Genomic DNA, 27,557 nt, shown 5'->3' with positions numbered 1-27,557 from the left:
TAGACACATTTTTCAATTTCTTTTTCCTTCAATCATCTGTTCCTAAGCCCTTCATGACTTTGGTGCTAGCCAGCACAGTGGGGATAAGGTAAGAGCCAGCAGGATCCTATCAGCTAAGACAAGGAAGATAACATAGGCAAATAGGAAGAAACATATGAAAATAATTTTATTTTTTAAGCTAAATAGAGAAGCTCCAGTGAGTTGACATATTTTCCTTTTATGAAGTCAGTTTTGATTAATTAGTTATTGAGCAAACGGAATCCCTATTTTTGTCATCTCTTTTCTACATCTTTCTCTTCCTTATCACCCTTATACAGTGTGTTCATTTTCTGCCTTCCTTTATTTTATGGGTGGATTTTCTTCATTGCTAGCCATACTCATTTAGGTACCTAGCATCTCATGGTTTCAGCCAACAGCTTTCTAAATGACCCTCAAGTCATCCTGAACACTGATAATCAGATTCATCTTCCTCAAGGGCCTTTTTGAGTATGCCGCCATCTTGTTCAAGGTCAGAAAAATGTCCACTGTCTCTGTTGTCCTACAGGACGGAAGAGCAATTCCTTACAGCACTCAAGGCCCTAAGCAATCTGACGCTACCCTGACTTTTTACCTGTATCTCTCACTATTTCCCACACGGATCCTCTGCTCCATCCAGGTAAATCTGATTCCTCCCAGAACGTGTCTTGCTCCTGTCTTTCACAAATCCCAGTAACTTCCCTTGTTCTGTATTCTTTCTTCATGACCCTCTTCCACCCCCTGCCTTTCTTCCTGTTGTTCTGTTTAAGCAGACTTCATTTTTAAACCTAGGTCAAACATCAACCTTCCAGAGAACTTTCCATTACCACACCCCTAACCCCAGTAATCTTTTCCTCCATAGAATTACTCTCACAGTATAAGCCGTGGATACAATAAAGTGCCAAAGAATACTGATCATGTTACTTGGTCTGTTACTTATATATCTTGTCTCCCCTACTAGACTGTGAGTTCTGAGATCATGGATTTTCTTATATTAGTATTTGTCAAAAGTGCCCAGTACATGGGAAGTGATCAGTCAACATCAATTTAACAAGGATGAATAGCAATATAAAACCCAAACAGTGTATTTTACATGCATGGAGCATAAGGGAAATGCAGGAGCTCACATTTAGCCAGGATAACGTACAGGGGGGGAAAGGTTAAGGAGGATCATGAGAGAGGGATTACAGTTGAGTATCACTGCCAGGCAGCATGAGCTACTGCATAATGAGCTCATATTAGAAAGTATTGTTAATAATAATGGAGCTCTAACCTCTAATCAATGTGTTTTTTTTTTTTCCCAGAGAGAGAGATTATAGCTCTAAGTAATTTGTCAAATGACTGTGAAATAAATCTAGCTTTGTGTATACCCAGGGAATTATCCCACAGAAACCTAGCCATTTAGATACATAAAAACTGCGGCGCCTGGGTGGGTCAGTCAGTTGAGCATCTGCCTTCTGCTCGGGTCATGATCCCGGGGTCCTGGGATCGAGTCCTATGTTGGGCTCCCTGCTCAGCGGGGAGTCTGCTTCTCCCTCTCCTGCTCCCCCTGCTTGTGCTCTCCATTTCTGTCAAGTAAATAAATCTTAAAAAAAAAAAAGATACATAAAAACTGGCTATGTGGTATAGTGCAATGAACATACTTTTTAGAGTGGTTCAAATCCCTGCTCCCCATTTCTTAGTTATGTGTCTTGGGGAAGAAAAGGCTTCCCCAAGGCTTCCTTGCGCCTCAATGACCTCATCTGTAATCCTGAAGGACTGCTGTGTGGATCTGCAGTAACGTGTATAAAATATCTGGCACCGAGCCTGGCATGTAATAGGCTGGTTGGTTCAAAGGGAGCTGCTTTGATAGTTCTTTATCTATTGCCTCCAGCATTTTCACATTTAGTTGGTGGACACATGTGTCTGTCTTTTCTCTTTCCTCCACAGTTACCAAGAAGGTGAGGCCAGAAAACTTCTGATATTCTGCCATGGATTCTAATAGCAGAGCTCTGCGTGCTCAGCAGTCTGGAGAAATTTAGTGTTAATCTTAGCACGTGACGGAGCTATTAGCTGAGAGCACAAGATCAATAGGGGATCTCAGGGAAGGGTCATGGGGCCATGCCTGGTCATACTGATATGCAACAGCTACTCATCTTCCGGTGGAACTTTGTCTCTTATTTCCTAGTTGTCCATCTCTACAACACAGTTCCAGTGGGCAATGTTGATGTATTCATCTTAAGGATGTCACATAAACTATTGCTAATTTTTCCATCTGATATCATTTCATTAGATACTTTACTGGCCAAACTAGATCCAGCAGGTCCAATATGTCTAGCTTTTTTGGTGAGCTTTACTTTAAAAAAAAAAATTATATATATATATATATTTATATATATAATTATATTATATATATATATAAAATTATATATATATAATTTTATATATATATATAATATAATTATATATATAAATATATATATATAAAATATATATATAAAATTTTATATATATATATATTTTTTTCTTTTTTGTTGCCCTGGGGAAAGTTTTTCAGTCAAAAGTGTCCGTAACAAGCTTTTACTATACCTTCGCTAGCTAAGTATACATCGCAAATAGAATCTAAAAAACTTCTGAGCCTACATATTTGCTTCAACTGTTCATCCTTAGCTTTGAAGAAAGTATTTTCTTTCATAATACTGTCCATGAAAACATTACTTCTTCAAAGTAGTACTCAAATCTAGTAACTCTCTCAACTTGGGAAAATATAAACGACAGCAGGAAGTTAACAAAGCCAAAGCATTTGGGTTCCTTTGTATGGTTCCTTGCAAGCCCAGCAAGGTCCTGGGGAACATGATCACATGATCTTAGGTTTTTAAAAACTTGCCAAAGTAAAATATTTTTTAGATTCTTTTTCTTAAACAGAATCCCCCAATTGAATAAGCCCTGATTATTGGTCAAATTAAATGTGTCCTCAACTCTCCTACTCTGCTTCAAATTTGGTTCTGTTCAATATGGCTTAGATTATGTGAGCCAGTAACTGAAGTTTAGAAATATTTTTTGTTCTATGGACATGTTCATTATAGTATTTTTTTGTGACAAAATTTATTTTATTAACCAACTTGAAAATAGCTTTTCAGATTATATTGCATAATATAATTTGTAATATGCCACATAATAATGGTTCATATAAGCAGTTTTAATTCCTTAGATATTCTGTGATACTGAGTTTCCTCTCTCATGATGAAATGTTCTTAGAAAACAATGTCAGAGAGTCACATCAAAATGTAAAAAGGACATTTGAAAATATACAGTAACCTTTCAGTAAGATGCTTACCTATGTCTAAAATCTTTATTTCTTGGTGGAAGCAGATAAAATAGGTGGGGGAAAAAAAGCACAGTTAGAAAAATTTTCTAAAATACAATGAGTTGCATACTGAGATTTTAATTATTTGAATGGAAAATTGCCAACTTAAGCAGAAATAACAGTGGAAATGAATTTTGTAGGCCAAGGCTTATCAAATAATTTACAGAATAGGATGATTTAATAATCACACTTAAAGGAACAAAAGCAAAGCAACAATTTGTTACTTTAACTACTGGTATTATGGCTAAAGGGTTAACCCAACTTGAAGATCCAATATTCTATGGAAAAATTATAGCCTTACTATTATGTCCCGATACTGTAGGGAAATATTTTCTCTCTTAATTTCAACCAATGTGAAATAAAAGGTTAACAACCTGTATCAAGAAGTTATTCTAAAGAACAACTAAAGGCATTTAAAAATCATAATTCTATCCTACTGAAGCACAGAAAATGCTCTGAAATCAGTGAGACATTTTATATGTTGGATGACTTTATACTCTTTTATACATTTATGGCACAGTATATATGTATTGTGCTTTTCCCAACTTTAACCAAGAATCTAACTTCTTTTCAGGGCAAATTTTAAACATTGGGAAGATATACTTAAATAAATAAATTGGCCATTAGACTAAACACTTTTTCTTATAAAGGCATGCTTAGCTTTGGTAAAAATCCCAAATTAAGGGGGTGCCTGTCTGGCTCAGTTGGTAGAGTATGCAACTCTTGATCTCAGGGTTATAAGTTCAAGCCCCATGTTGGGTGCAGAGATTACTTAAAAATAAAATCTTAAAAAAAAAACAAAAACAAACCAAATCCAAATTAAGGAAAGACATACCTTAGTTCTAAAACACTTGTTACGTTTCCAGAAGGGAATATTCGCCGAACATAGTTGAAATCCCCTACATATAGACTGCCATCGATCCCGCAAGCTAATGCAACTGGGGCCAACAGTTTATTACCATCGGCCTGACCGTTGCAACTCGGGCATGAGATGCTGCGCCTTCGGCCATTTCCCATGATGCTACTGACAACTGGGGGCTGTTGGGAGATGAACTGGTTTTCCCCGTTTCCCTTGTACAGTATACCTAGAAGACAAAAAATGCATAAGAATTTTCTTGTGATAAAAAGTAGAAAGATGAAAAGCAAACACGTTCGCTCTAGATGTAACTATAATTCAGTGCTTTGTAGGTATAGCCTGGGAACACTATTTCAAGTTCTCTTGGAAAGAACAAGAACTCTATTCATTTACCTAGTGCAAAATATTTGGCAAAATATAAAGGATATATACGAAAAATGCTGTCTGTTATGAATGTAAGGGAGGGCTGGTGAAAGAAACAAAGGACTAACCAGAAAAATTAAAAGCCCAAATTGTCAACACTGACAATTCTCAAACTTGGCTACACATCAGAATGACTGGGGAACTGTAAAAGATACCAATGCTTGGATCTCATCCTGACAGAGTCTGATTTAATTGGTCTGGGGGCAGCCTTTTAAAAAACCCTCCAGATAGGGCGCCTGGGTGGCTCAGTCAGTTAAGGGTCTGCCTTCGGCTCAGGTCATGATCCCAGAGTCCTGGGATCAAGTCCCACGTCAGGCTCCCTGCTCAGTGGGGAGCCTGCTTCTCCCTTGCCCTCTGCCCCTCCTCCCACTTGTGCTCTCTCTCTCTCTGTCAAATAAATAAACAAAATCTTTTAAAAAATCCCCAAACCTCCCAACGACCCTAATGTCCAACCAAGTTTGAGAACCATGCTCTACATGTTCTCAGGGAACTTGTTATATTATTCAGGGAATAACAAGTTTGCCTAATTGCAAAATGATGTTATAATATTATATATTAATCCAATCAATAAAAAGGTGCACCACAAATATGAATTTCTTCCTTATAAGTCTATCACTGATTTTGAAAACGTTAAAAATACTTTGTGGAAAATAGAGTTAGGAAAATACATATCAAACCCCCTCTATACTACTATGCTGTCAAAGAACATTCTTCTTGCTTGGACTCTTATCTGACATGAGGATGCATACACATGCAGTTATTCAAAATTCCAAACATAACAAAACTGTTATGGAAGGGCAACTTATTATTTAAGGAGAATTCTGCTTTATGGCATGAAAGTGCCAATCATTTTAAGACACAATGCCAGTGTGCTCCATTGGGTCCTCAATGAAAATCTGAGGGAAAAAAAAATCCCAAATGAGTATTAAACATTCTCATAGTTAGAAACTAGATTTGAGTTGCGATTCTAATTTTATTCATTTGCCATTATTGTATAGACGGCAGATCAATGGTTTCATTTCGGCTGGTCAGCTGTTTACTATACCATACATATTTCATGACACTTTGCACAGGGCGATTATCTGTATAAACCATCTGCTCCTTGGACTTTGGAGTTGTACGTATTATATATTTATTGAATGTTCTCTATTTCAAAGCAGTTCTTCAAGTCAATGCTTATACTTTTTAGCAGCTATGCTGTTAAAAGAATCAATCCATGAAAGTACAAACAGGAAACCCAAGAATGTGGTTTTTTCCTCCCACTTTGGGATAATTTTAAGGTGAAGAAGAGATCAGAATGATTATGTTCCTCTTACAGGGCACCACATTTTTAGGTGGATTCTATGGATTACTTTTTAAATGCTTTTCAAGTGATGTAATAATCACAGAAAATTTACATAAAGAAACCAGGGGAGATAAAACAGGTTTATTCAAATTTAAGGAAAAATAAGCCAAATAAGGCTGGATCGTAACACGTGAAAAGCCTTTTGCCTTGAATATTCCAAGAATACATTAATGATACCTAAGATCCTTCTTTCTGTGCTTATGTTATTTGACAATTACGGAACTATATTTTCCTGTAAGAGCCAACCCTACAAGCCAACCTACTGCTATGCTCAGCCTGATTTATTCAGTCATTCTTTTAAGGGATTGGTCCTTCATGATTCTCCTCTATTGTGACAGAAGACAAAGATGAACATTAGAATATTTATTTCCACGTCCCAGGCCTGCAAACACCTGTCACTGTCTCCATTTTGGCCTTCTCTTCCTCTTTAATACATTTCACAGCTCATCCACCTTGTCACGATTACAAATCACTTTGTTTATTCAATTAGACATGTGTCACTTTGAGAAGCTGCTACTTGTCAAGCGGTTCTTGGGTAAAAATTGAAATCACAATCAGTTTACCCCGTGAATTAGGTCACCTCACATTTTAAAACAACATAGAGTTTATAATTTACAGCACTTTTTGGAGGACAGAATTTGGGGTAGCCCAGTTTCTACAGCTGACCTGGTATTTTAATAAAAGCAGACTATATATTATTCTGGTAGACAGTGTGTCTGTGTGCTTATTTCTATTACATATACATACACAGAATACCTACATGTTTCTCAAATCCACCTGAATTCTGTACTCAGTTTTGGGTACCGTTACAGTGTAATTCAACACTATTATGATGTGGGTTTACGGCATGGGCCTTCCTGGAGCTCTCTGCTTGTCGAACCCTTACCAGTTCATAATCTCCTGGTGAAATCCTCGGGCTACGAACTTGACCCTATATGCCCACGATAACTAAAATGCTTCTAGAGAGGTTCCCCTGGTTTTGTTTATCAAGAGCTTCCGAAGGAATCCAGCAATATGTCAAACTGTGTGAAATATAATTTCACACCATTTAATCAAGAGCAGCCAGGGAGGGGCACATTTGGCACATGGCTTTGCATTTTGAAAGCCCACGACTACGCCTGGTGTTGCTGACATGACAGACTGAAATACCATGGCTTCAGGCACTGCTGATGATTAGGGATAACATACGGAGCAACCTTCTGGCATGCTCACTGAATGGCAACCTGATGTCCAGGACACAGCTGGACCAGGGGTAGAGCTCAGCACTGCTGTAAGGTAGGAAAAGGGTGGAGGGTTTTTCCGTTTTGTTTTTCCTCTATTGATTTGCTGAGTACTATTTTCTTCTAGAGGTAAGACACCAGCATTCTCGAGCACTGGCTTGGACACTACTGTAGATTTATTACATTTGTAAGTTGAAAATGCACCTTTTCCAGCTTCCACAATAAAATTTTTTAAATAAAAATAACAAATATCAAAGTAACATTAATCTGAAAAAGTGACCATTACTCATAAACATTTAGTTGTATTACATGCTCAGTTCAAAATTCTGAACCTTCCAAAAACCTTTGCGAAGTCAAAGCTAGATGATTTGCCACGACTGTGAAATCTCCTTTGGCTATTTGGAAAGGGAGAGTAGAGAGTTACCAGCATGATATAGTTTAGGATAGGGGGTTAGAGGAACCTTAAGGTTCCGCTTTTCTAGAAAAGTACCTGTAAATTATCTGAGGTGTAGCCAGCATGTGGGCAAAAATGTCAGACACACAGTAAGGACAACAGAGTTTGTTTAATATAAATAATATCCTTTATGAGATTAAGCTGGTCAAGTTTTATAAAATAATTTATGTCTTTTGTGATACCTGAAATATGTGTTTTCAGAGCATATTCCTTTATAACATAAGGTTTATTATAAGTAATAACTCTCAATCCTCGCTTTCTTCTCAGATTATTCCTTTATTTTTTCCTAAGAATTACGAAGTTAAATAAGAGTATATGGAACCCAATTTGAGCGGGAGAACTATTTTTTTCTCACATACAATCTAAGAACTGAAAAAAAAACTACATGCTCAGAATAGGCTAATTGCTTAAGAATTAAGATCTATCAGAAATATTTTGGTAAAGTCACACGGATTTTTTTTCTTTACTTAAAAAAGTCCCCCTCCCTCCATTTTTGGTAAACCTTCCTAAAGCACTCTGGATCGACTCATGGGCTTACTATAGAACTAGATGGTTCTAGATGAATCTGTCGTGAAGACCAGCACACAGAGTACCTTCAGTGCAGCACCAAAGTCACTTACATTCAAGTGGGAGAACTATTCTGGTGATGAATTTATGAATGATTCAAAGTCCATAAGAAGAATATCAGGTAGTTCCCACTTCAGACATGTACAGTCTTTAAAAATATCTCTTTATTTTTTCTACTAATTTTAATCCTACAGCATGCATAGGATAAAATGTTGCCATAATCTAATCAAGGTAAGTGATATTAACTATGAACAAGATCTTACCGTTCTGAACATCCAACACATGATGTTTATCCAATGTCCAACCACCCATGTTGGAAGCGTCTAATTCATAACCTTGCAAAATGGCGGTCCTCTTTTCCCACAGAGTCAGGTCCAGACATGACTCGTATTCGTATCCAACCGACACTGGAATCAAGAGAAATCACAGTACATCTTCTCAATATCCAGGCAGAAATGCAATTTATTATTTTGATAAAACTGCTTTTTTCCACAATTGTGTTCTAAGACTCTATTTCCACTCATTTATGTGTAGAAATTATTTTTATATGAGAAGATCTGACCACATAAAAGGTGTTTTTCTAAGAAATGATCTTCAAATATTATTTTTCTATTGATTTGATAGGAAACTAGTATTTTTCTCCCCCCACGTCACTTTTTCACAAGGGTTTCACAGCACAAAATGAAGACCAGATTGGGCACCTGGTTAAGTCATTAGATCAGATAAATCAGCCCCAGGGGGTGATCAGATGGTAACAACTAAAAATAGTATTTGCTATCTGAGTAATTAGAGCTGTCTAGTTTCCAAGAGTATTAAAAGTTGTGCAAAATGTTTATGATAAGTAAGGTTCAATACAGCAGAGAAGATAGCCTGATTATAACATTATATTCACATGTTACTATCAGGACTGAACGATAACACTAGCAGTAAATTAGTGTGAACAAATCACCAATAAAAAGCTTCAGAGTTATAATGAAGCATGGGTTTTAAAATTTAGAACAAAGTGAAGGGAGAAGTGGCAATTATCTGATTGATGTGAACTAATTCAAGCCCAAGTTATATATTAACTTCAGAATGAAATATCTATGATATTCTCAGGTAAAAAACTAATAGAACAAAAAGCATCCGTTAGTTTTGGCTGTCCTCAGCCTGAGCATGAAGCTATACCATATATATCTCAACATGCCAATCTTTGATCGCATTGTCCCATCATTCAGTGAAACAATGGGCTTAACTGATGTTTTAAGAATGTCATTCCACTGAACTGACTCCTAGTCAAAAGAGCTGAAATAATTTTGGGGCACAAATATTGTCTATATCCTTTTAAATATCATTATGAGTTGAAACTACCCTAATAGTTAGATACAGAAAACATAAAAAAAGGATAAGGAAAGCTAAGGAGATCAAGTTAGAAAGAAACAAAAAGTGAAAAAGGGAAGGAGAACAGTAAGGAAAAAGAACATGAAGGAAAGGATAGGACAGCTTGGAATCTCATTCAGAACATTTTCGAAGATAGAATTCCAGCCAGAAAAGAAGGGATACTTTCTCCTCATCATACGGAATACATTCCATTTTCCCATGGTAGGTCTCAGTCAACCAGCTCATAACTCCCCAAGGATAATCTTAATTGTCTTCCAATTTGTTTATCCTTTGATGTCCATGGGTGACAATCAACTTCATGATAGTTTTTGACACAGAATATATCGATATGGAACAGCTTACCAACAGCTTCCGATAGACCATAGACCTTTTGATTATAGGCATCTGTTTTATCCCATATAAAAGTATAGGCCAGGTTTGGCGAGGCGGGAAACCACTTCTGAAAGAGTCTTCCTACCACAGCCACCATAAGGTGAACCTTCATTAAATTAAATGGTATAACGGACTGCGTCATGGTGATCTTGAGAACTGACTTATATCCTGCCGCTCTGGAGCTCAAGTAGGAAAGTTTCAAATCTGTTCCTGGAATTGTCGTTTCTTCATGGAGTACCTAGGTTTGCACAAAGCAGAAGCTTCAAACTGGGATCACAGGTTACTATTAGGTAAAGCCGATCTAAAAGAAGCGAGGAGAGCAACTAAAATAAGACACCAAAGAGTCACTTTTCACCAATACACATCTGAGCTGTTACTTTATTCGATAATTAAAAGTAACTCTGCCGCCAGCCCAATTTTTCTCCTGCTGAAAGCATCCTGTCACTCATTCGGAGTACGTGCTATTCCTCATACAGGACACAGCACTGACACGCACTGACTTGTTAGCTCGTGGTCACAGCGGATTCTCACTAACCCATCCTTCACCCCCGTCACCCTGGAGAATCAGAGCCGACATCTGTAAGATGGTTAGCTCAGAGCAGGGATGTGGTCTGGGCCAAAGATCTGGCCTGTGCCAGCTGGCTCATTTAGGGATTAATCCTGCGTCTATGGCCTTGGCAGCTGACTGGTCACAGCCTAGAAAGACAGGAGTGGTAACAGAAAAGACCAATTCGTTTGAGTTAAATTGTACTGAATTCTATATCCATGTGGAAAGGTAATAGAACAACAGCATGTTCTCATAATTAGTTAAATGCTGAGCGAGGACTCACCACTGATTTTTGATATGATGGTGGATGGACTAATATTTGAGAGCTGCATAAATTCTCCCTGAGAGAGCAACTAATGTGTTATTGAATGCACACGCAAGACCCTCAATGTACACTTTTTGAGTTGAAACTGGACTGTGAAAAATTAATATAATTCCCTGCCTAAGAACGATCTCCTTTATAGATTTTTTTTTTAAAGATTTTATTTATTTGAGAGAGAGAGAATGAGAGACAGAGAGCATGAGAGGGAGGAAGGTCAGAGGGAGAAGCAGACTCCCTGCTGAGCAGGGAGCCCGATGCGGTACTTGATCCCGGGACTCCAGGATCATGACCTGAGCCGAAGGCAGTCGCTTAACCAACTGAGCCACCCAGGCGCCCTCCTTTATAGATTTTAAAAAATCATATTCTTAACCCCACAATTTATCTATCAATGTGACTGGCTCAGTGAACATCAACAAATTTATGCTGACATATACCAAAGCATATTACGCCAAAACATTATTTAATTATTTTGAAAACTAGATTTTATGTAGCGTATAACATCTTTCTAGACAGCGCAGATGCTAAGAACTACTGCTAAGCTCCTATTAGTTTGGTCAACAATGGTAGCTCTCCAGAGGCTTACTACAATACATATATCGTGAAGCGCAAGGCCATCTAGGCTCAAGAATCTGCACCAGGAAGTCACCATTTTGTCCACTAAGAATTAAATAACATTCTCCAAGATTTCCTCATATTGGCTTATCAAGAGTCATTATTCAGACTGTGTTAGAAAAATCTTAACACAGCAACCCAGTGGTCAGTAGGATCTAGCTCCTCTTGCACAGAACAGTTGGGGTTGATGCATATTTGTAGTGGTCAGTGTGAGTATAAGTGAGCAGCACCAAAGGATGGGCTGAGTAAACCTCCATGGTGATCGGGGACCAGAGCTGGCATCAAGAGCAATGGGATGCGGTACCGTGGACCAAGAAGGCACTGCTCTGCTCTCATAGCTCCTATTCAGCACAGTGGGGGTTTCCTTACCAAACATGCACACTGACTTCAGCTGCAGACTATCTGAAGCAAAATAGTTTATGGCCATACAGAAACTTTCCAGAGCTCTGTTCGACTCACGGAGAACATTACATTTAAGATTGACAGCACTTTTGTGTGGCTGTAGGCTACAGGGTGAATAATCTAAATAGGACTCCTTGTTCTGCCATCACTGGGGTGAAGTATCAGTGGGTTGGCTTGAAAAATGGATTCTGTGACTCTTGAATGGCTCTCTGAAAATGTAAGTGATTGAACCCTAAGGCATATAATTTGTTTCCTCATAATTTATTTTCAAAATAATTTCTCATAAATCTGATAGGTTTTCTATATGTAAGGCAGTCTTTCATTAATTAAATATATATTTCCTATGATCTGGTAAGAACTGCTTCTCTAATTCAAAATATCATACGTTATTCCCAATTTTAATAATGGATTATTGTCTTTGTCATCATTAACCTACTTCCATGGAACAAATATCTGAGTTTAGTTCATTAAAACATGTGTTTCTCCTATGTAATTTGACGTGACCATGTTATTTTTGCATTAGTGGGAAAAGGACATCCAGCCAGAGTGGAAATTTTTTGCCAGCTATGTGATCTGTAAGCCCCATTCTTCACCCCATTAAACATTCAGTTAGAAACTACAATTAAAATAAAAATATGTAATAAAAGACTTACTTTCTTTAATTTTGTTATTGTTTTGTTTAATAATAAATTAATAAATATTTTATTTTATAATAAAATCACATATCACCATTAAAAAAAACCAGAAACTATATCCTGTCAATTCTACCTTCCAAATCTAGGTCTAATCTGTTCTCTCTTCTCCACCTCCATCACCATTGTGAGTGTTGGGCCCTCCCCATCTCAGTGCTGGATATGTATAGAAATATAGTGAACACTAGTCAGTTCACTGATTTACCTGTCTTCTTCTATCAATTACACATTTTGCCTCGAGTTAGCTTTACAGAAATCTGAAAAGACGCCATTGGCCCCCTGGTTCCATATTGCCTAAAGAATTCAAGGTCTCCATTGTATGGTATTTTGGGGCCACTCATAATCTAGCCCCAACATTTCCTCTTATATGCCCTACATTTACGTACTTCACCAGTTTTAATACGACATCATTTGTTTTTACCACCCTGTGGTTGCTCTGGAATATCCTTTCCCCACTTCGAAGGCCAACCTCCTCAGTGATGCTTTTTTTTTGGCTTCCTTAGGAATAGACCACTCTTTTGAACTTTCAGAGTTCTTCCTTCAAATCTTGATCACATTTAGAATGGTGGGAATCCATGTCTTATTATTCTTTTTATCCTAGTAGAGTACCTCATACATAATCGGTTCTCAGTAAATTTCTACTAAATGTTTGCAGACTGTTTGATGGAATGGAAAACAAAAACAAAAACAAACCCTTCATGTATTCCTGCAACTGTTGACTACAATGACTCAGTTTGCTAACAATTTGCCACCTACACACACACAGACACAGCCTCAAGATTAAATCTATTTAAGGAGTGGCTAAGAAGCTCAGAGTTACTGCAAGATGGCCCCTGGGGAGGAAGTACTACATTGCATAAGGCTACAGTGACTTTCCAAAAGCTTCAGCTCAAAGCTGGCTTGACTGTTACGCAGTAAATCACTGAGGTGTCTCTTGTGCATTGTATTTGCCTGTGACAGTTCTTATCTGTTATCCTAGGCCTTGCTCTCCATCTGCATTCCCTCCCTAGGGGATCTCATCCTACGCTTTATATTTATCTGTATCACTGATGACCCCCAAGTTTCCGTTTTACTTCCAACCTCTGCCCTGGACTCCACTCTTACACATCCACTTCTTACCCCTTCCTCCCCAACTCCCTTTGTCCAAGCCACCACTATTTCTCCTATTACTGAGATTGTCTCCTACCTGGTCTCCCTGTTTCAACCTTTGCCCAATATGGAAATATTCTTAGTGTGGCAACTACAGTGATCCTTTTAAGAAGGAAACCAGTAGGGGCGCCTGGGTGGCTCAGTCAGTTAAGCGTCCAACTCTTGGTTTCGGCTCAGGTCATGATCTCGGGGTTGTGGGATCAAGCCCAATCAAGATCGGGCTCCACACTCAGCTTGGAGTGAGAATCTCTGCCTGAGATTCTCTCCCACTCCTTCGCCCCCTCCACCCCATTCTCTTTCTCTCAAATAAATAAATTAAATCTTAAAGAAAAGAAGGCCACGGTCTGCAATGAGTTGTGGTTTATCACCCCTTCACTTAAGCCACCTGCTGGCCTCTGTGCCATTCTGTGAACAAGCCAAGCATGCTCTTCCCTCGGAGCTTCTGAACTTGCTCCTAGTGCTTACTGGAATACCCTTCTATTTTTGGATTTATTCTTTCACTTTCTTAAAGTTTCTGTTGAAACATCAACCTATCGAAGAGATCTTTCTGGACCACACTTTACAAAACTGTACCTCCGTCAATTGACCCTGTTTTATCTTTGAAAAATAAGTCGTATTCACAAGCTGACATATATTTATACATTTGTTGTCTCTCTCCCCATTAGCTGGGAAGCGCCTTGAGAGCAGGTACTTCATCTGATTGGCTTACTGCTTCGCTCAATTCTAACAGTGCCTGATATCAAATAAATATTTGAAGAGTGAATGGGACAAAGCTGCTATGTGCTGCTGTATTTTAAAGACTGCATATTTTTGGGGTGCCTGGGTGGCTCAGTTGGTGAAGCGACCTACTCTTGATTTCAGCTCACATCATGATCTCGGGGTCGTGGGATGGAGCCCTGCGTCCAGCTTTGTGCTCAGCAGGGAGTCTGCTTACGATTCTCGCTCTCCTTCTGCCCCTCCCCCTGCTCTCTCTCTCTCATAAATAAATAAATAAAAAAATCTTTAAAAAAATAAAGAGCACATAGTTTTATTTAGTTATTTATGTATAAAGCCTATTATTATTGTACCTAATGTCCTATCTTTAAGACCTCAAAGTTCTTTCTTTCTTTTTTTTTTTCTCAAAGTTATTTCTAATTGGAAATAAAGAGGAAGGAAAACAATCTCCAGATATTTCTCCAGATATTTCAGTAGATAAAAGGAATAGTGAAAGTATGGCTATTTTTAGAAAAATTATATAGTTTTCCCCCCCCCTGAGGAGAACAGGATTTATCACAAATTATCAGAACTTAAGACATAATACCAAGTTTTTTAGATAAAAATATCTTGAGAAAATTAATGAACATTTGCTGCTAAAAATCATCTTTTCTGAAACACTTTTTACTTATAACTAAACAGTAAGTCATTGAGAGTAATGACCAATATAATAGCACTTGTTACCACATGAGTCAGGAGGTCAGGAGCATATAGGTATCAAAACCTTTCTCTAGTGAATGACTACATGAACAAAGACATTATTAGCTGTTGAGTTTAAGCTGTTTTTCCATTTGGCTACAACTAATAAATAAATACAGATATAGTATAGCCTGAACAAAAAGTTATTTTGAATAGATCTTTAAGAAATAACTAGAATATTTCTTAAATAATCCTATCACAGTATTACCTATTCTTGCGCACATGCGCGCACACATACACACCCCACATTCTGTGTTTCCATCTATAGAATTATTTGGGATAGCACTGGAATTCTGCAATCCGTTTTAAAGATTCTTTGGAAACCACATGATCTGAAAACAGGTCCCTTAAAAGTACTGCCTGCCAGAACATTCTACCTGTGTTTCGGGAATAATGGGGCTGTCTTCAGGAGAAGATCTGAAAAAGGTAGATAAAGGAGAAGACACGATGATGGGATTTGGCCTCACAAATCCACTCAGATCACAGCTGGGAATGTCATTCTCTTCCTTCTTCATGACGAGGGTATCCATCACATAAAAGACATTCCACGGAATCCACACGGTATGATACTGAGTGAGGAATGGGGAGCGTTCAAATACCAAAGTAAGAGACGCCCCGCCATTTGCCACCAAATCAAACCTAAGAAAAACAAGATTACTTAGTGAATAATCCGGATCCCATACAGCTTCCAACAACACTCAGCTCCTTAAATAAATATGCTTTACAAAAAAAAACAACTTTTCTCCCAACTTGTATATGACAGAGTTTCAAATCTATAGGAATATTAAAATAACCATTCAATGAACACCCAGATACCTTTTACTTAGATTCACCAACTTATTAACATCTTCCCAAATTTGCTTTATCTATCTACCCATCTACTTATTTTTTTCAGAACCATCTAAGCTTAAGTTGTAGGTGTTACGGAATGTCACTCCTAAATATTTCAACACGAATCTTCTAAAACAAAGAAAATTCTATGAAACCACAACACCGTTATCATGTCTTGGCAAATGAAATCAACTTTTAAGGAACCACATGAGCACGTGACTTTAAGTCTCTGCCACATGCACAGATTTCTGGAGCCTAAAAGTTGTTGCAGTTCTATATTAAAAGGGACAATAAAACATATTGGGAGATATAAGAATGCCTAGCTTTTATACTGAAAATATTTCACACAGAAAGAGTGTGGTGGGACTAACTCACATTCCATCCTGGCGGGTAATAGTATATCCATATTCTGGGTAATGGAAAAACGAGACATTTACTCCAATAAGTGGAGTTCCGTCAGCAGTTAGTACTTGGCCTCTGATGACGGATGCAAGGCTGTGGGAAAAGCAGAAGAATTAAAATGAACATCTGTCTTCTCAGGCCAACATTATCATGATTTAGAGATAATTCAACCTAAGGATAAAATAACACTGTCACACATACTTGTTCTTCACAAAAACCAGACCTGAAAGAGTCCCAAGACAATACCCCTTTTAATTCAGGGCAATTCACGTTCTCTAAATGCCTGGTGTTTACCCTGGGTTTTAATTTGTTGCAATCTGGGTTTTGGAGAGTTATCAAGACCCATAATTTAGAGATGGGTTTTTTAAAATTATAAACTGCGCTTTTTCATAAGTCGTATATCTGGTGCTTACATGAAGGAAAGTATACCTTCCAATTAATTCCGAGGCAATCTGTAAATCTGCAGGGGCCAAGAAGTACAAGATTTAAAGGGGCAATAAGGCACATTTGTGCAACAACTTTTAATCAACTGCTGGGTCTAACTGCATTAATGCTGTTAAATTACTGCAGATCCAGGAGTTCTAGTGTAAATCATCTTCTTTTACTCAGTGAGACACAAGACACCTGCTTTCACTTACTGGTTTATTTTCATGTCCTTACTGTTCTGTAAAGCACCAAACAGCTTATGCAATCTTACTGCCATGCCATTAGCAGTTCTATTACATTAATTCATAATTTATATTATTTAGCGAGCTCAGCTGAAAAAAAAAAGCTCACTTCTGTTTTGCCTTTTGGGGTCTTTCCACTGCTTCTTTTGAAACATTTCCAACTGCGCTAACAAAATCAACGAGTTAAATGAAGATTTATTGACTCCTTAATGGGATGTCCTGTTCCGGCTCAGGTACTGAAATTGACAAAGCATGTGAACTGTGTCAAAAATGCTTGAAATGCGAAGTTTGGTGAGGAATTTGCCGAAAGAGGAACAACTGCATTAAAAGAAAAAGCTCTTTCCTCAAATTCACAGTCATCAGCATTTCATCGAAAGTGCACGGAACTATTGATAATAACATCACTACAAATCTATGTAAGCAGAAAATGCATTAACCTCTTGTTGAAAGGACTCTCTCCAGGTATGACATGGGTGCTCTCAGACCCTATAAGAAAACTGATTCGATCATAGAAGGATTTGGCAGCTTGCTGCGAGGGGGACTGTAAGCTTTGGCTGATGACGTCCTGAGGATCAGGTAGGCCACGGCAGTAAGCCTGGCTTTGGCAGGAGCTCTGTAAACAGCAATCAGGATCCATACAGTCAACGAGCCCATCTGCAGAGAGAAGCGCAAGCCAGTAAGAGAATTCCTCTTGTTACGCGGTGATGTGCGACGCGTTTTGTTTGTTGGTTCATTTTCTTTCAGATCCAGTGAATCTTTCCCCCATCTGAGAGTAATTTCTACGAGGCACACTTTTTGGAAACAGATAAAATATTAATACAAGACTTGCAGCCTCTTTCACATAGAGTAAATGTTTGGATTGGAGATGGCTGATTCTGAGTAGGAGTAAAACACTGCTGATAAGAATAATCTATTAGGACTAGGAAGGACTACAGATTCATTTTAAGTATAATTGCTGAAGCCTTCTCTATTTTATAGAAAATGCACTAGGAGTTAACATAGTGAGCGCGATGGGTCAGTGGTTCGGGACCTACATAGGGTGAAGTTCTAAAATTTGGGGCAAGGTCAGAGAATGAAAGTCTGTGAAATGAAGCAAATACAAATCAACATACAATGGATGAGATAAGCCAACCACTTTTCAAAGAAATAGCTTTCTCAAGGAAGGTAAAGTGTGTTCGAAATAAAATTAAGGCATCTCTCAAGTGTTAAACACGATCCTGAGCCCCTCGTATGCCTCTGCTAAAATGGAGGTGTTACATTAAAATGTGGCAAATGGAAGTGAGTCGTAATATTGGAAAATTAGAAGCCTACCACAAAAAAACCTGACCTATAGTGCTGGTGACGTGAAGAGTGTAATGGATAGAAAGAATTTGCTAGTGCCTTCTCCAGGAACATCAAAAGGAAACCACAATCCATGGTCCATGTAAGTAATTTGTTCGAAACATATAAACCAACTCATTAGTGGACAAGAGTGTCAGGTTATGATGATTTAGTGACGTTACCCCTTAAGATCTTTCTTTCACTGACCAGCTGATACATGAATTTTGATCTGCTTGGCAATGACATTTCTCAGTACAGATTAACAAAAACATTAGTTTCTGAAGACTTTAAATCATTCTTGAGAGGTCGGACAAATGGTTATCTTCACACCTAAGTCTCAAGTCTTAGTGTGACCCTATTATGGCAAACTCAGTTGAAAATATCTAGTTGACCTACATATTTTATTTACACAAGGGCTTTTTAAAATAACTTTTATTTGGAAAAAAACAAAATCAAACCACACTAGCCATCTGTTTTGGCTTTAGGCCACTCTTATTAATAGAATACAAGTTTGCCCCTTCATTATCTGACAGCAAACCGAGATGCAAGAAAATAGACTAAATTGAGTTATGTCGTCCAGTCTAAAAGTAGGTCAACGACAACACAGGTAAGGTCAGAAACAAGAGATGAGGGGTCCTGGATCAATGTCCTTAAGTCATTTTGCCCACCTGAAGCAGAATGTAATGAACACTTGTGAGTTCTCCCACGCTCATTTCCTCTTTTTTGGGCAACAGCTCCACACTTTCATTTACATACCCATCCGTCCCCCCCGTCTCAGTCTGTGTGCATTTCCCCCTTCATGTTTGGTTCAGACGTGTCCATTTGACCTAACTTGTCTATCTGGAGTGAATTTCAGGAACTGTCTGCAGAGATTCCCCCTCCCCTTTCCCCCCGAGGCTTGGAGCTATGAGGCTGTGAGGTTGGGGTTGCTGCCTACAGGAGAACCTGTCTGGCAGCGCGGCATTCAAGAAGCAGAGCCCAGAGCTGGAGAGAAAAACAAGAGGTCATCGTGGCATCTTTAGGGTTTTTGCAACAACCTGCACCTGAGCTTCTGGGCTTTTCAGTTACAGAAGCCAAGCTATTCTCTTCTTCCTTACGCCTGTTTGGGTTCGATTTTCTGTCACTTAAAACCGAAAGAGACTTAGTTTATCTAGAGACAGCAACTAAAAATCTCTTCACTATTTCCCTTGTAGTCGAAAAACAAGCTTAAGAGGTGAATACGTGAATTAAATTTATGGTGTTGGGACTCCTTTTTACATTAATATTTTAATTTTTTTGTTATGACGATGAGTCAGAATTTCTGACAGGCAGATCTTATATATTGTTTCCTTTATGATAGTTACATTTTTATGCAGATGGCTGTTATATTTTTTAAAATGTGTTAATTATTTGAAAGTGTAGTTTTATTCCTTTGATAAAAATTTTAAGTGTTTTAAGCAAATCAAATGAAACTGAGCTTTGAAATTTTATATAAATTTATCAAAATACTACTTTCTTAGCCAAAAGGCCATGAAGATGAAAAATGTCTAAATATTTCTCTGTATTTCTGGAAGATAAAACTACGCTACAGGCTTACTTTTCACAAAGCTATAATAATGCAATACATTGTATATATATTTTTTCTCTATCTCTCTCAAAGAAATAGAAGCAGTTATTAAGACTTGGATTTTTAAAGTAGTAGACTATTGAACTATTGCTCCAATATCATTTCTGGCCTCAAAAGAAACCAATTAAAAAACAAAACCCCTTCAGTAACAATCCATGATTATATATTGAGACTATAGGGAATCTTCAATTACGTGTTTTATGATATATTTAGGAGTTCTTACTCCATGACTTTTGAATGGGTGAGCAGATGCTTCAGAGAATCATTTAACACAAATATTTTATACTCTTGCAGGTTTTCCCCTTACATTCATTCTTTAACCTAAACAGAAACTACTCACTAGAGAAAGTACTTCCAATTATTATATTTTATCTTCATTAATCTTATAAATTAAAGGTTAAATGCCCTCGTCCTCTCCTCCCCCCCACAATACAACTAGAGTATCTCCCTTTAGGCAATATATGGTGCAGTTGCCAAAGAGGAATGCTCAAATTTAGTCATTCATCTTTGTTAGTTTATAAAAAGCAAATGTACGTCTGGCATGTAGTCTGCAGGTCATAAAACTGCATGAGATTGACACCTTCTGAACTAATCAGTTGGAAATGCATTTTTACAAGCCTCTCTGCTAACATCAGTCAGAGAAAGAATCTCATTTTCAACAGCCAAGATGCAGGGACACACAGTTTGTTATTTTTCTGCAGAGTTTATCAGTAACTTGCCCAAGCAAGTGACGGATGGTTATGAATCTGGCTCCCTATAACTTGAGAAAACATTTTTCATTCTTTGTGCTTATATAGCTCGGGCTATCTAGTACAACTAAGTCGATTACCCACTTGCCCAAATGTACACCGTAGTAAAATTGTCTTTGTGGAATAGCTTCTCGAAATCACTGAGATTCCTTTTAGTACCAGGAATATCAGTTGGTATAAATTTATACTGGTCTAGACATCATATCTAATAGAATTAATCATAAAAAAAATCTAAAAAAGTCAGAAGTGTTCAAAACCCACTGAATAATAACTTCAATGATCAGTTAAGAGCTTTTCTTTCTTTGCAATATAAGTGGTCCTCTGATGTAAAGCAGAGAATTTGGTTTATGCTTCTGTCCACTCAATCCTGAACATTATTGCTCTAGTTATCATTTTAAAACATGTTCTCATCTTACCTTAGGCTTTTGTTGGACTGTAACAGTGGTTGGCAAACTTACTTTGCAAAGGGCCAGATAGTAAGTAATTTAGGCTTTGTGGGCCATGCAGTCTCTGTTGCACCTTTCAACTCCACCTTTATAGAGCTACAGCAGCCGTAGACATTATGGAAATGAATGGGTGTGTTCCAATAAATCTTTATTTACAAAACAGCCTTTGCCCCAGAGGTCATAGCTTGCCAGCCTCTGGTCTTGCTTTAATGTTTCTACCCTGCTCAATTTCCTTGTATTCTTCCAATCATTCTTGACATTGTTTCTGGCAAATTTAGACAATGCATATTTTGCCAGATTATTAAAACTTCTGACTCCAGGTCTTCTCCTAGGTTACTCCTATGCTGGCTGTGGTCTGCTTGTCAAAACTCACTTGCTTCTTTCAAGTAGCTATGGATACCTGAACCTGTTTTTCAAAACCTTGATTTACTGACTGGATAAAAAGTCATGAATTTCCTTTCAGTGAGTTTTCCTTCTTTACTCAAAAGATAATTAATGTCCACCACCTTTCCCCACAGTATTTGGAAGCCCCTTTCCCCTATTCCAAGTTAGAGGTGCACATAGAAATTCTGATGGAATAATTTATCTGTAGACTTCAGAATTTTCAAAGTGTATAGGTATGCCTTTCATTACTTCTTAAAGTCACCATTCTGGGATATGCATGAAATCCATTTATTTCTGAATTGGAATCATGTTTGGCTTTCTGACTATTCTTGTTTTTCTTGTGTGTGTGTCTCTATGTTCACATATGTCTTTAGGCTGATCATTCTTCTGCACTTCAAATCCACAAACTGCCTTCTAGATATTTCCATCTGGATATTACACGGGCAGCAAAAACTTAGTGGATCTAAAGCACAGCATATTGAATCTCCTCTAAACACGTTGTTTTCTTCTATTATTTCCTATTTCGATGAATGGTTCCATCATCCACCCATCCAGTCTCTCAAAGTAGAGACCTGAGTGTCATCCTTGACTCCTCTTCTCTCTTCCTTTCTCTCTGCACCTAATCAATTACCAGGTCCTTCTTTTCTTCACCCCAAATATATCTTGAATCAGTCTCTTTCTTTCCATTTCACTGAAAACGCCCTTCAGGCCACCATGGTCATCTCTCGAGGAGATCTCTACAATAGTTTGGTTTCCCGGGTTCCAGCCTTGTCCCCACTATTCATCCTCTACACCTCCGTCAGAGTCATCTTTGCAGAAATCAGATCTGATGACTTCACTTCTCTAGCTAAAATATGTCCTCTACTGCCTTCTGAGTAGTTAGAACTCCTTACCGTGGGGCTTTTAAAAGCTTTCATCATTATTGTTTCCTCTGCCTGGAGACCTCTAGCTCCCTACTCCTGGACCCCCATCCCCTCTCCCCATTCCTTAAGCCAGCAGCTCAGGCAATGGCTCAGGAAGCTCCTTGAGAGCTGAGTTCACCACTGTATCTGCAGTTATCTAGTACACTTCTTGGCACCAAGTCAGCATACAGTGTATTTGCTGAAAGAATGGAAGAATGGATTCAGTTCCTAGAGATAATTAGATTGAAACAGATCAAAATGATGTCTTAAAGGTGCAGCAGAGACACCCTCTTGGTTTTCTTTTCTTTTCTTTTTTTTTTTTTTTAAAGATTTTATTTATTTATTTGAGACAGAGAGAATGAGACAGACAGAGAGCACATGAGAGGGGGGAGGGTCAGAGGGAGAAGCAGGCTCCCTGCCGAGCAGGGAGCCCGATGCGGGACTCGATCCAGGGACTCCAGGATCATGACCTGAGCCGAAGGCAGTCACTTAACCAACTGAGCCACCCAGGCGCCCCTCTTGGTTTTCTTTTCTTACCCTTCTCCAACCCTCAGTACTATGCTCACCCTTGAATTCTGGTTTCTTTTTTTACCCCAACAGTTATTTTAAAATGTTCTTGATTAATTTGACATTAACCAATCCACACAATTATAAAAAAGCATTAGAAGAAATGATATGAAATACTATGTATAATTTTTCAAAGGGAAAAGGCCCTATTTATTTTTGAAGACACACAACCCAGAGTTCGTGAAAAGATACACCTCATCAAAATTTACCTCATATCAATGAAAACTGCTACATGATGAAAGACACCTTCAGAAAGTTAAAAGAGAAGTGAAAACCTGGGATAAAATACCTGCAATACGCCTAACAGAGAATTAATAAGTAGCATATACAAAGAAGTCCTAAAAATTAAAAAGGAAAAGTCAAGCCACTAATAGGGAAAAAAATGGGCAAGAGAAATAATTAGCAAAAGAAGAAATACTAATGGCCAAGAAGCATGTATAAGGATCACCAATTGGATCAGTAATTAGAGAAATGCAAATTAAAACAATAAAAGTGGAATCATCTTCACCCGTCAGACAACATTCCTACTTTTCACTTGTTGGACAATTTGTTTGTGTACGATGATTATGTACAGACTATAGACACGGAGAAAATAAACACTCTTGTACTGATGAAATACAAGTGGCAAAACCCACCTGCAAGGCGATTTGGCTATGAAATTTAAAAGTTTAAATACCCCTTAACCTAGGAATTTCGCTTCTTAAAATCTGTCCAAAAGAAATCCTTGTACATTCACAGAAGGATTTATATGCAGATACACGCACACAGAGACACAGAGACGCACTACATATTTGTCTTTACACTAAGAGCAAGAAAAGAAAAAAAGAAACAACTAGGTTATTATTAATAATTATTATTAATGTAGTAGTGGTAAAATTAATGACTACATCTGGGTTTCTGTTATAAAGAATGAGGTAGACCTCTATGTACTGGCTTGAAAAAAATCTCTAAAAAGATAGATTCTTTGGCAGAATCAAATTTAGAACAGCGCCTATCGCACTTAAGTTTAAAAACATAAATGTGCCTATAAATTCACTGAAGGAGGAGCAGAAATATGCACAGCAAGTCGCTGACAGCAGTTAACTCTTCGACAATGCGAACGCACTCACTGTACACTGTGGTTACTACTTCTAACTCTCGCCATTAATACAGAGGTTCTTAAGGCGGAGACACGTGGATCAAAGAGACCTGTTTCTGAAGACGTCCTGGGTCCTGCCCATTTCTATATTCTGAAACCTGAAGTAGCAGCTACTGGTACTGGCTGTAAATTATAGGGAGACTTTTAGTTCCAGCCTGTGTGGCTCTGATTTTTCTCTCCCCCCAGAGCTTATTCCGGTATAACGGTAAAGCCCTGTGTTCCTTGTGTACTATCGGGAAACTACTGGGGTGCCTTGTGTGGGACAGCACAAGCTGGACTTCTCGTTCCTCGAATGCAACTGACACTGCTCTAAAAATTCTGTGCAGAGCAAAAGGGTTCAGATGAACCCGAGTCTCTCCCCTAAAGTGGGAGCCCGTAAAGTCTTTCAAACTCGGAGTAATTCTCCCCCCAGATTATGATCTACCAGGAAAATATATTTGATTGCTCTGAGACTCTGAGTGCCACTCCTATGTTCTGATATCTGGAATCTTTTCTCAGGAAGTACTTATGATCTCCTATAATCCTTTTTTTCTTTTCTCTTTTCCTTCTTCCCTCCTTCCTTCCTAATTTCCTTTTTTCCTCCCTCCCTTCCTTTTACTTCTTTTTCCTCTTCTTCTCCTTCTTTTTTTAACCCACCCCCCCTTTCTTCCCAGTTCTGGTACTCTCTATTTTATTTATTTAAATTTTATTTTAATATGTGTTTGGAGAACACAGTAGTCCCATCTTCCTGCTAGGACTTTTTAAGGAATCTATTTTCAAACATTTCCTTATTTTCATCTGGTAATCTCCAAACTTAGATGGCCCTGCCCCCTCGCCATACTCATTCTGCTGCTTACGTTAACATTTCATTCATTTTTCCACTTCTGGGTTTTACTGCTAGTGCCCTCCCACATTTTCTTGCAGTCTAAAACTTCTGTTTGTGTTCTGTCTCCCTCTCTCTCCTGTTTTTATCTTTCTAATTTCTGAATAACCTCAATTGAATTGTACTTTCCTCTCCATTATCATCAGCCTCCACTTAAAAAAAAAAGAAAAAAAAAAAAGCCTGTTCTAGGTCCATCTTCCTGACGTAGTCCCACAAACTAATACTTCTGAAGGACAAAAAAATAACTATCTAATTACAAGTAAGATGGATCACACCTGGCATTGTATTTTGGCATGCCCCTATTCTTACATAAAGGTTGGTATTTTTGTGTCCTCAACCACCCAATCTCTAAGACAGGGCTTGAGTCCCATGCCTTAAGAACCCACAGGGGAGCTATCCACTGGAGGACCAGACAGGGGAAGCACGATGTCAAAAGGAACTCTAACTAGGAAGGTGGGAACATGGTAACAATGGTAACATATTTTGGAGAAATCATCTTGTTTATTTATTTATTTAAAAAAAAATTTTTAAGTAGGCTCCATGCCCAACACGGGGCTTGAACTCACAACCCCGAGATCAAGACCTGAGCTGAGATCAAGAGTCGGATGCTCAACCAACTGAGCCACCCAGGCGCCCCAAGAAACTGTCTTGTTAATAAGTATCTTAAGTTGCTATAAAGGTAGAATTGCTTCTGGCAAGCTTTTGCATTTTGATGCTTGCATAGTGGGGCCACCATACGGGGAGCTATTTAAAATCAAGAAACCCTCTACTGAATGAGATTCTCAGTGGGTATGCTAGGTAAAAACAAGGATGCTCATAAAAGTATGCAGGGAGAACTGGAGAGTGCTTTGCCAACCTGGGTCATGGAAAGCGTATCGAGGTTCGGCGCTGCTTTTCTTGTTCTCATGTGAGAAGGCTATAATTCTGGGGGAAAGAAGGAAATAAAGAATAGAAGAAGAATTTCTCCTGAGAGTAACAGAAGTCTATGAGCTATATGAAATAGTTAATGGAGTATATTCCCTGGGTATACTAAAACTAAATGCTGTGGACAACTATTAATATTCCCATAGTAGAATCTGTTTTTCTGCCTATCCAGCATCCATACCCCTTTGTTCTGGTGATAGAATGTCAATTTTTCTTTGGCCAGGGGACGAGGTCAGGCTCAGACCCGGGCCTCCTGTAACCATTGAGAAAGGCTGTCTCCTTGTACGGGGGTTATTATGCGGTGCGATGTAAAAGCCAGAGCTGCTGGGGGGTCATTCTGAGGAAGAGACAGTCAAAGAATGGTGCCAACGTGGAATAAAGCAGAGCTGACAGAAGAATTAACTCAGATTTCTGTTATCATTGTTTAAACACCTAGGTGCAGCTATCTCTGAATTTTTCGGTTATATAAGCTAATAAGGTTCTCTCTTGTAAAAGCTTAAGACCGTTTGAGTGGAATTTCTATCATTCGCCACCCAAGAGTCTCTCCTGGTGAGAATAACAAACACGAGGGATATCCTTGTGGAGAGGAAGCAGAAGCCTGTGGTAGAGTAGCTGTGAGACAGACGGGGCCATTTTCAGAAGTTGACAGGGGGACACTCGAGTAGCTACAAAATGAGGCAGCAGACACTCACAGTCTGACACCCCAGTCCCGGTCACACTGCACTTAATGGTGACCGGTTCCCGGCTCTTCACCTGCCTTTTTGCTGATCTTAGCAACTTCACCATCAGAGTGAGTTCTGGGACATGAACGGGAAAATGGCCCAGCCCAGAGGGAGGCTGACTCTGTAGGTGCGGAAAGAGTTGAAGAAGAAATATTTAGAAGCCAAGGCTAGGCATGCATGGGTCTTATTTTAAACATTCTGCTCTACTGACCTCATATGATGCCAGTGATAGCCTTAATGGCCAGATTATATGCCTTGATTTGGGGTTTGGTGTGGAAAATATTGTCTTTATTCACACAGTCCATGCTTAAGTTCAAACAACCCTCTAGCTTAGGTTATAAGGCAGCCGGGTCATGATCTCAGGATATAATACAGCTGGCATTGAGTTTCCTTCTCAGAAGATCAACAAAATTAGGTTGGGGACAGGAATACAAATTATTTATATGAAATAAGTAAAGAACCCACAGGAGGTCTTCTATTGGCTCAGATTTCCCCTTGGAGACAGAAGCCTAGAGATAGCATAGTTTCATGCTAATAAGAATAAACAAAGGGGGAACAGGCCAATTCACAGCTGATAAATTTTGAGGCAAGGGAAAAACCTCCTTAGCTGATAACAATACTAAAGAGTTGATTAGCCCCTAAATTACTCTGCCATGTCTCTGCAGACCTGGCCCTGCAGTCTGCTTCCCTCTGAGAGAGTTTGTAACCACCTCAATGTAATCTCCTTTTAGAAGACAAAATCTGGAATATACGATCAAGGAAGGAAAGAAGCTCCCCTTCTTCCCTAGGCAATAGAAAACAATGGGGCAGGGGCTCCTTGGGGAAAAACAATGAGGAAAGCTGCCATCTGGGCTGTGGTCGGGGAGGATTAATGCTGCCATT

General features: G+C 38.5%; 1 protein-coding gene across 1 annotated transcript in view; it reads right to left on the bottom strand.

Annotated features, from left to right (window-relative positions):
• The window catches only part of TENM3 (teneurin transmembrane protein 3), a 444,789-nt gene that overhangs the window by 46,840 nt on the left and 370,392 nt on the right, over positions 1-27,557 (bottom strand). Inside the window, exons 13-18 of the mRNA XM_021694125.1 lie at positions 17,493-17,709; positions 16,361-16,480; positions 15,532-15,793; positions 9,949-10,216; positions 8,490-8,633; positions 4,197-4,446 (exon numbers count right to left, since the gene is read on the bottom strand). Of these exons, the coding sequence (XP_021549800.1) occupies positions 4,197-4,446; positions 8,490-8,633; positions 9,949-10,216; positions 15,532-15,793; positions 16,361-16,480; positions 17,493-17,709 (1,261 nt within the window). The remainder of the gene's footprint in view (positions 1-4,196; positions 4,447-8,489; positions 8,634-9,948; positions 10,217-15,531; positions 15,794-16,360; positions 16,481-17,492; positions 17,710-27,557) is intronic.

The sequence above is a fragment of the Neomonachus schauinslandi genome, chromosome 2 (assembly GCF_002201575.2).
Source record: "Neomonachus schauinslandi chromosome 2, ASM220157v2, whole genome shotgun sequence".
NCBI lineage: Eukaryota > Metazoa > Chordata > Mammalia > Carnivora > Phocidae > Neomonachus > Neomonachus schauinslandi.
The sequence above is the reverse complement of the archived record's forward strand: the minus strand, read 5'-3'. Positions and strand labels throughout refer to the sequence as shown.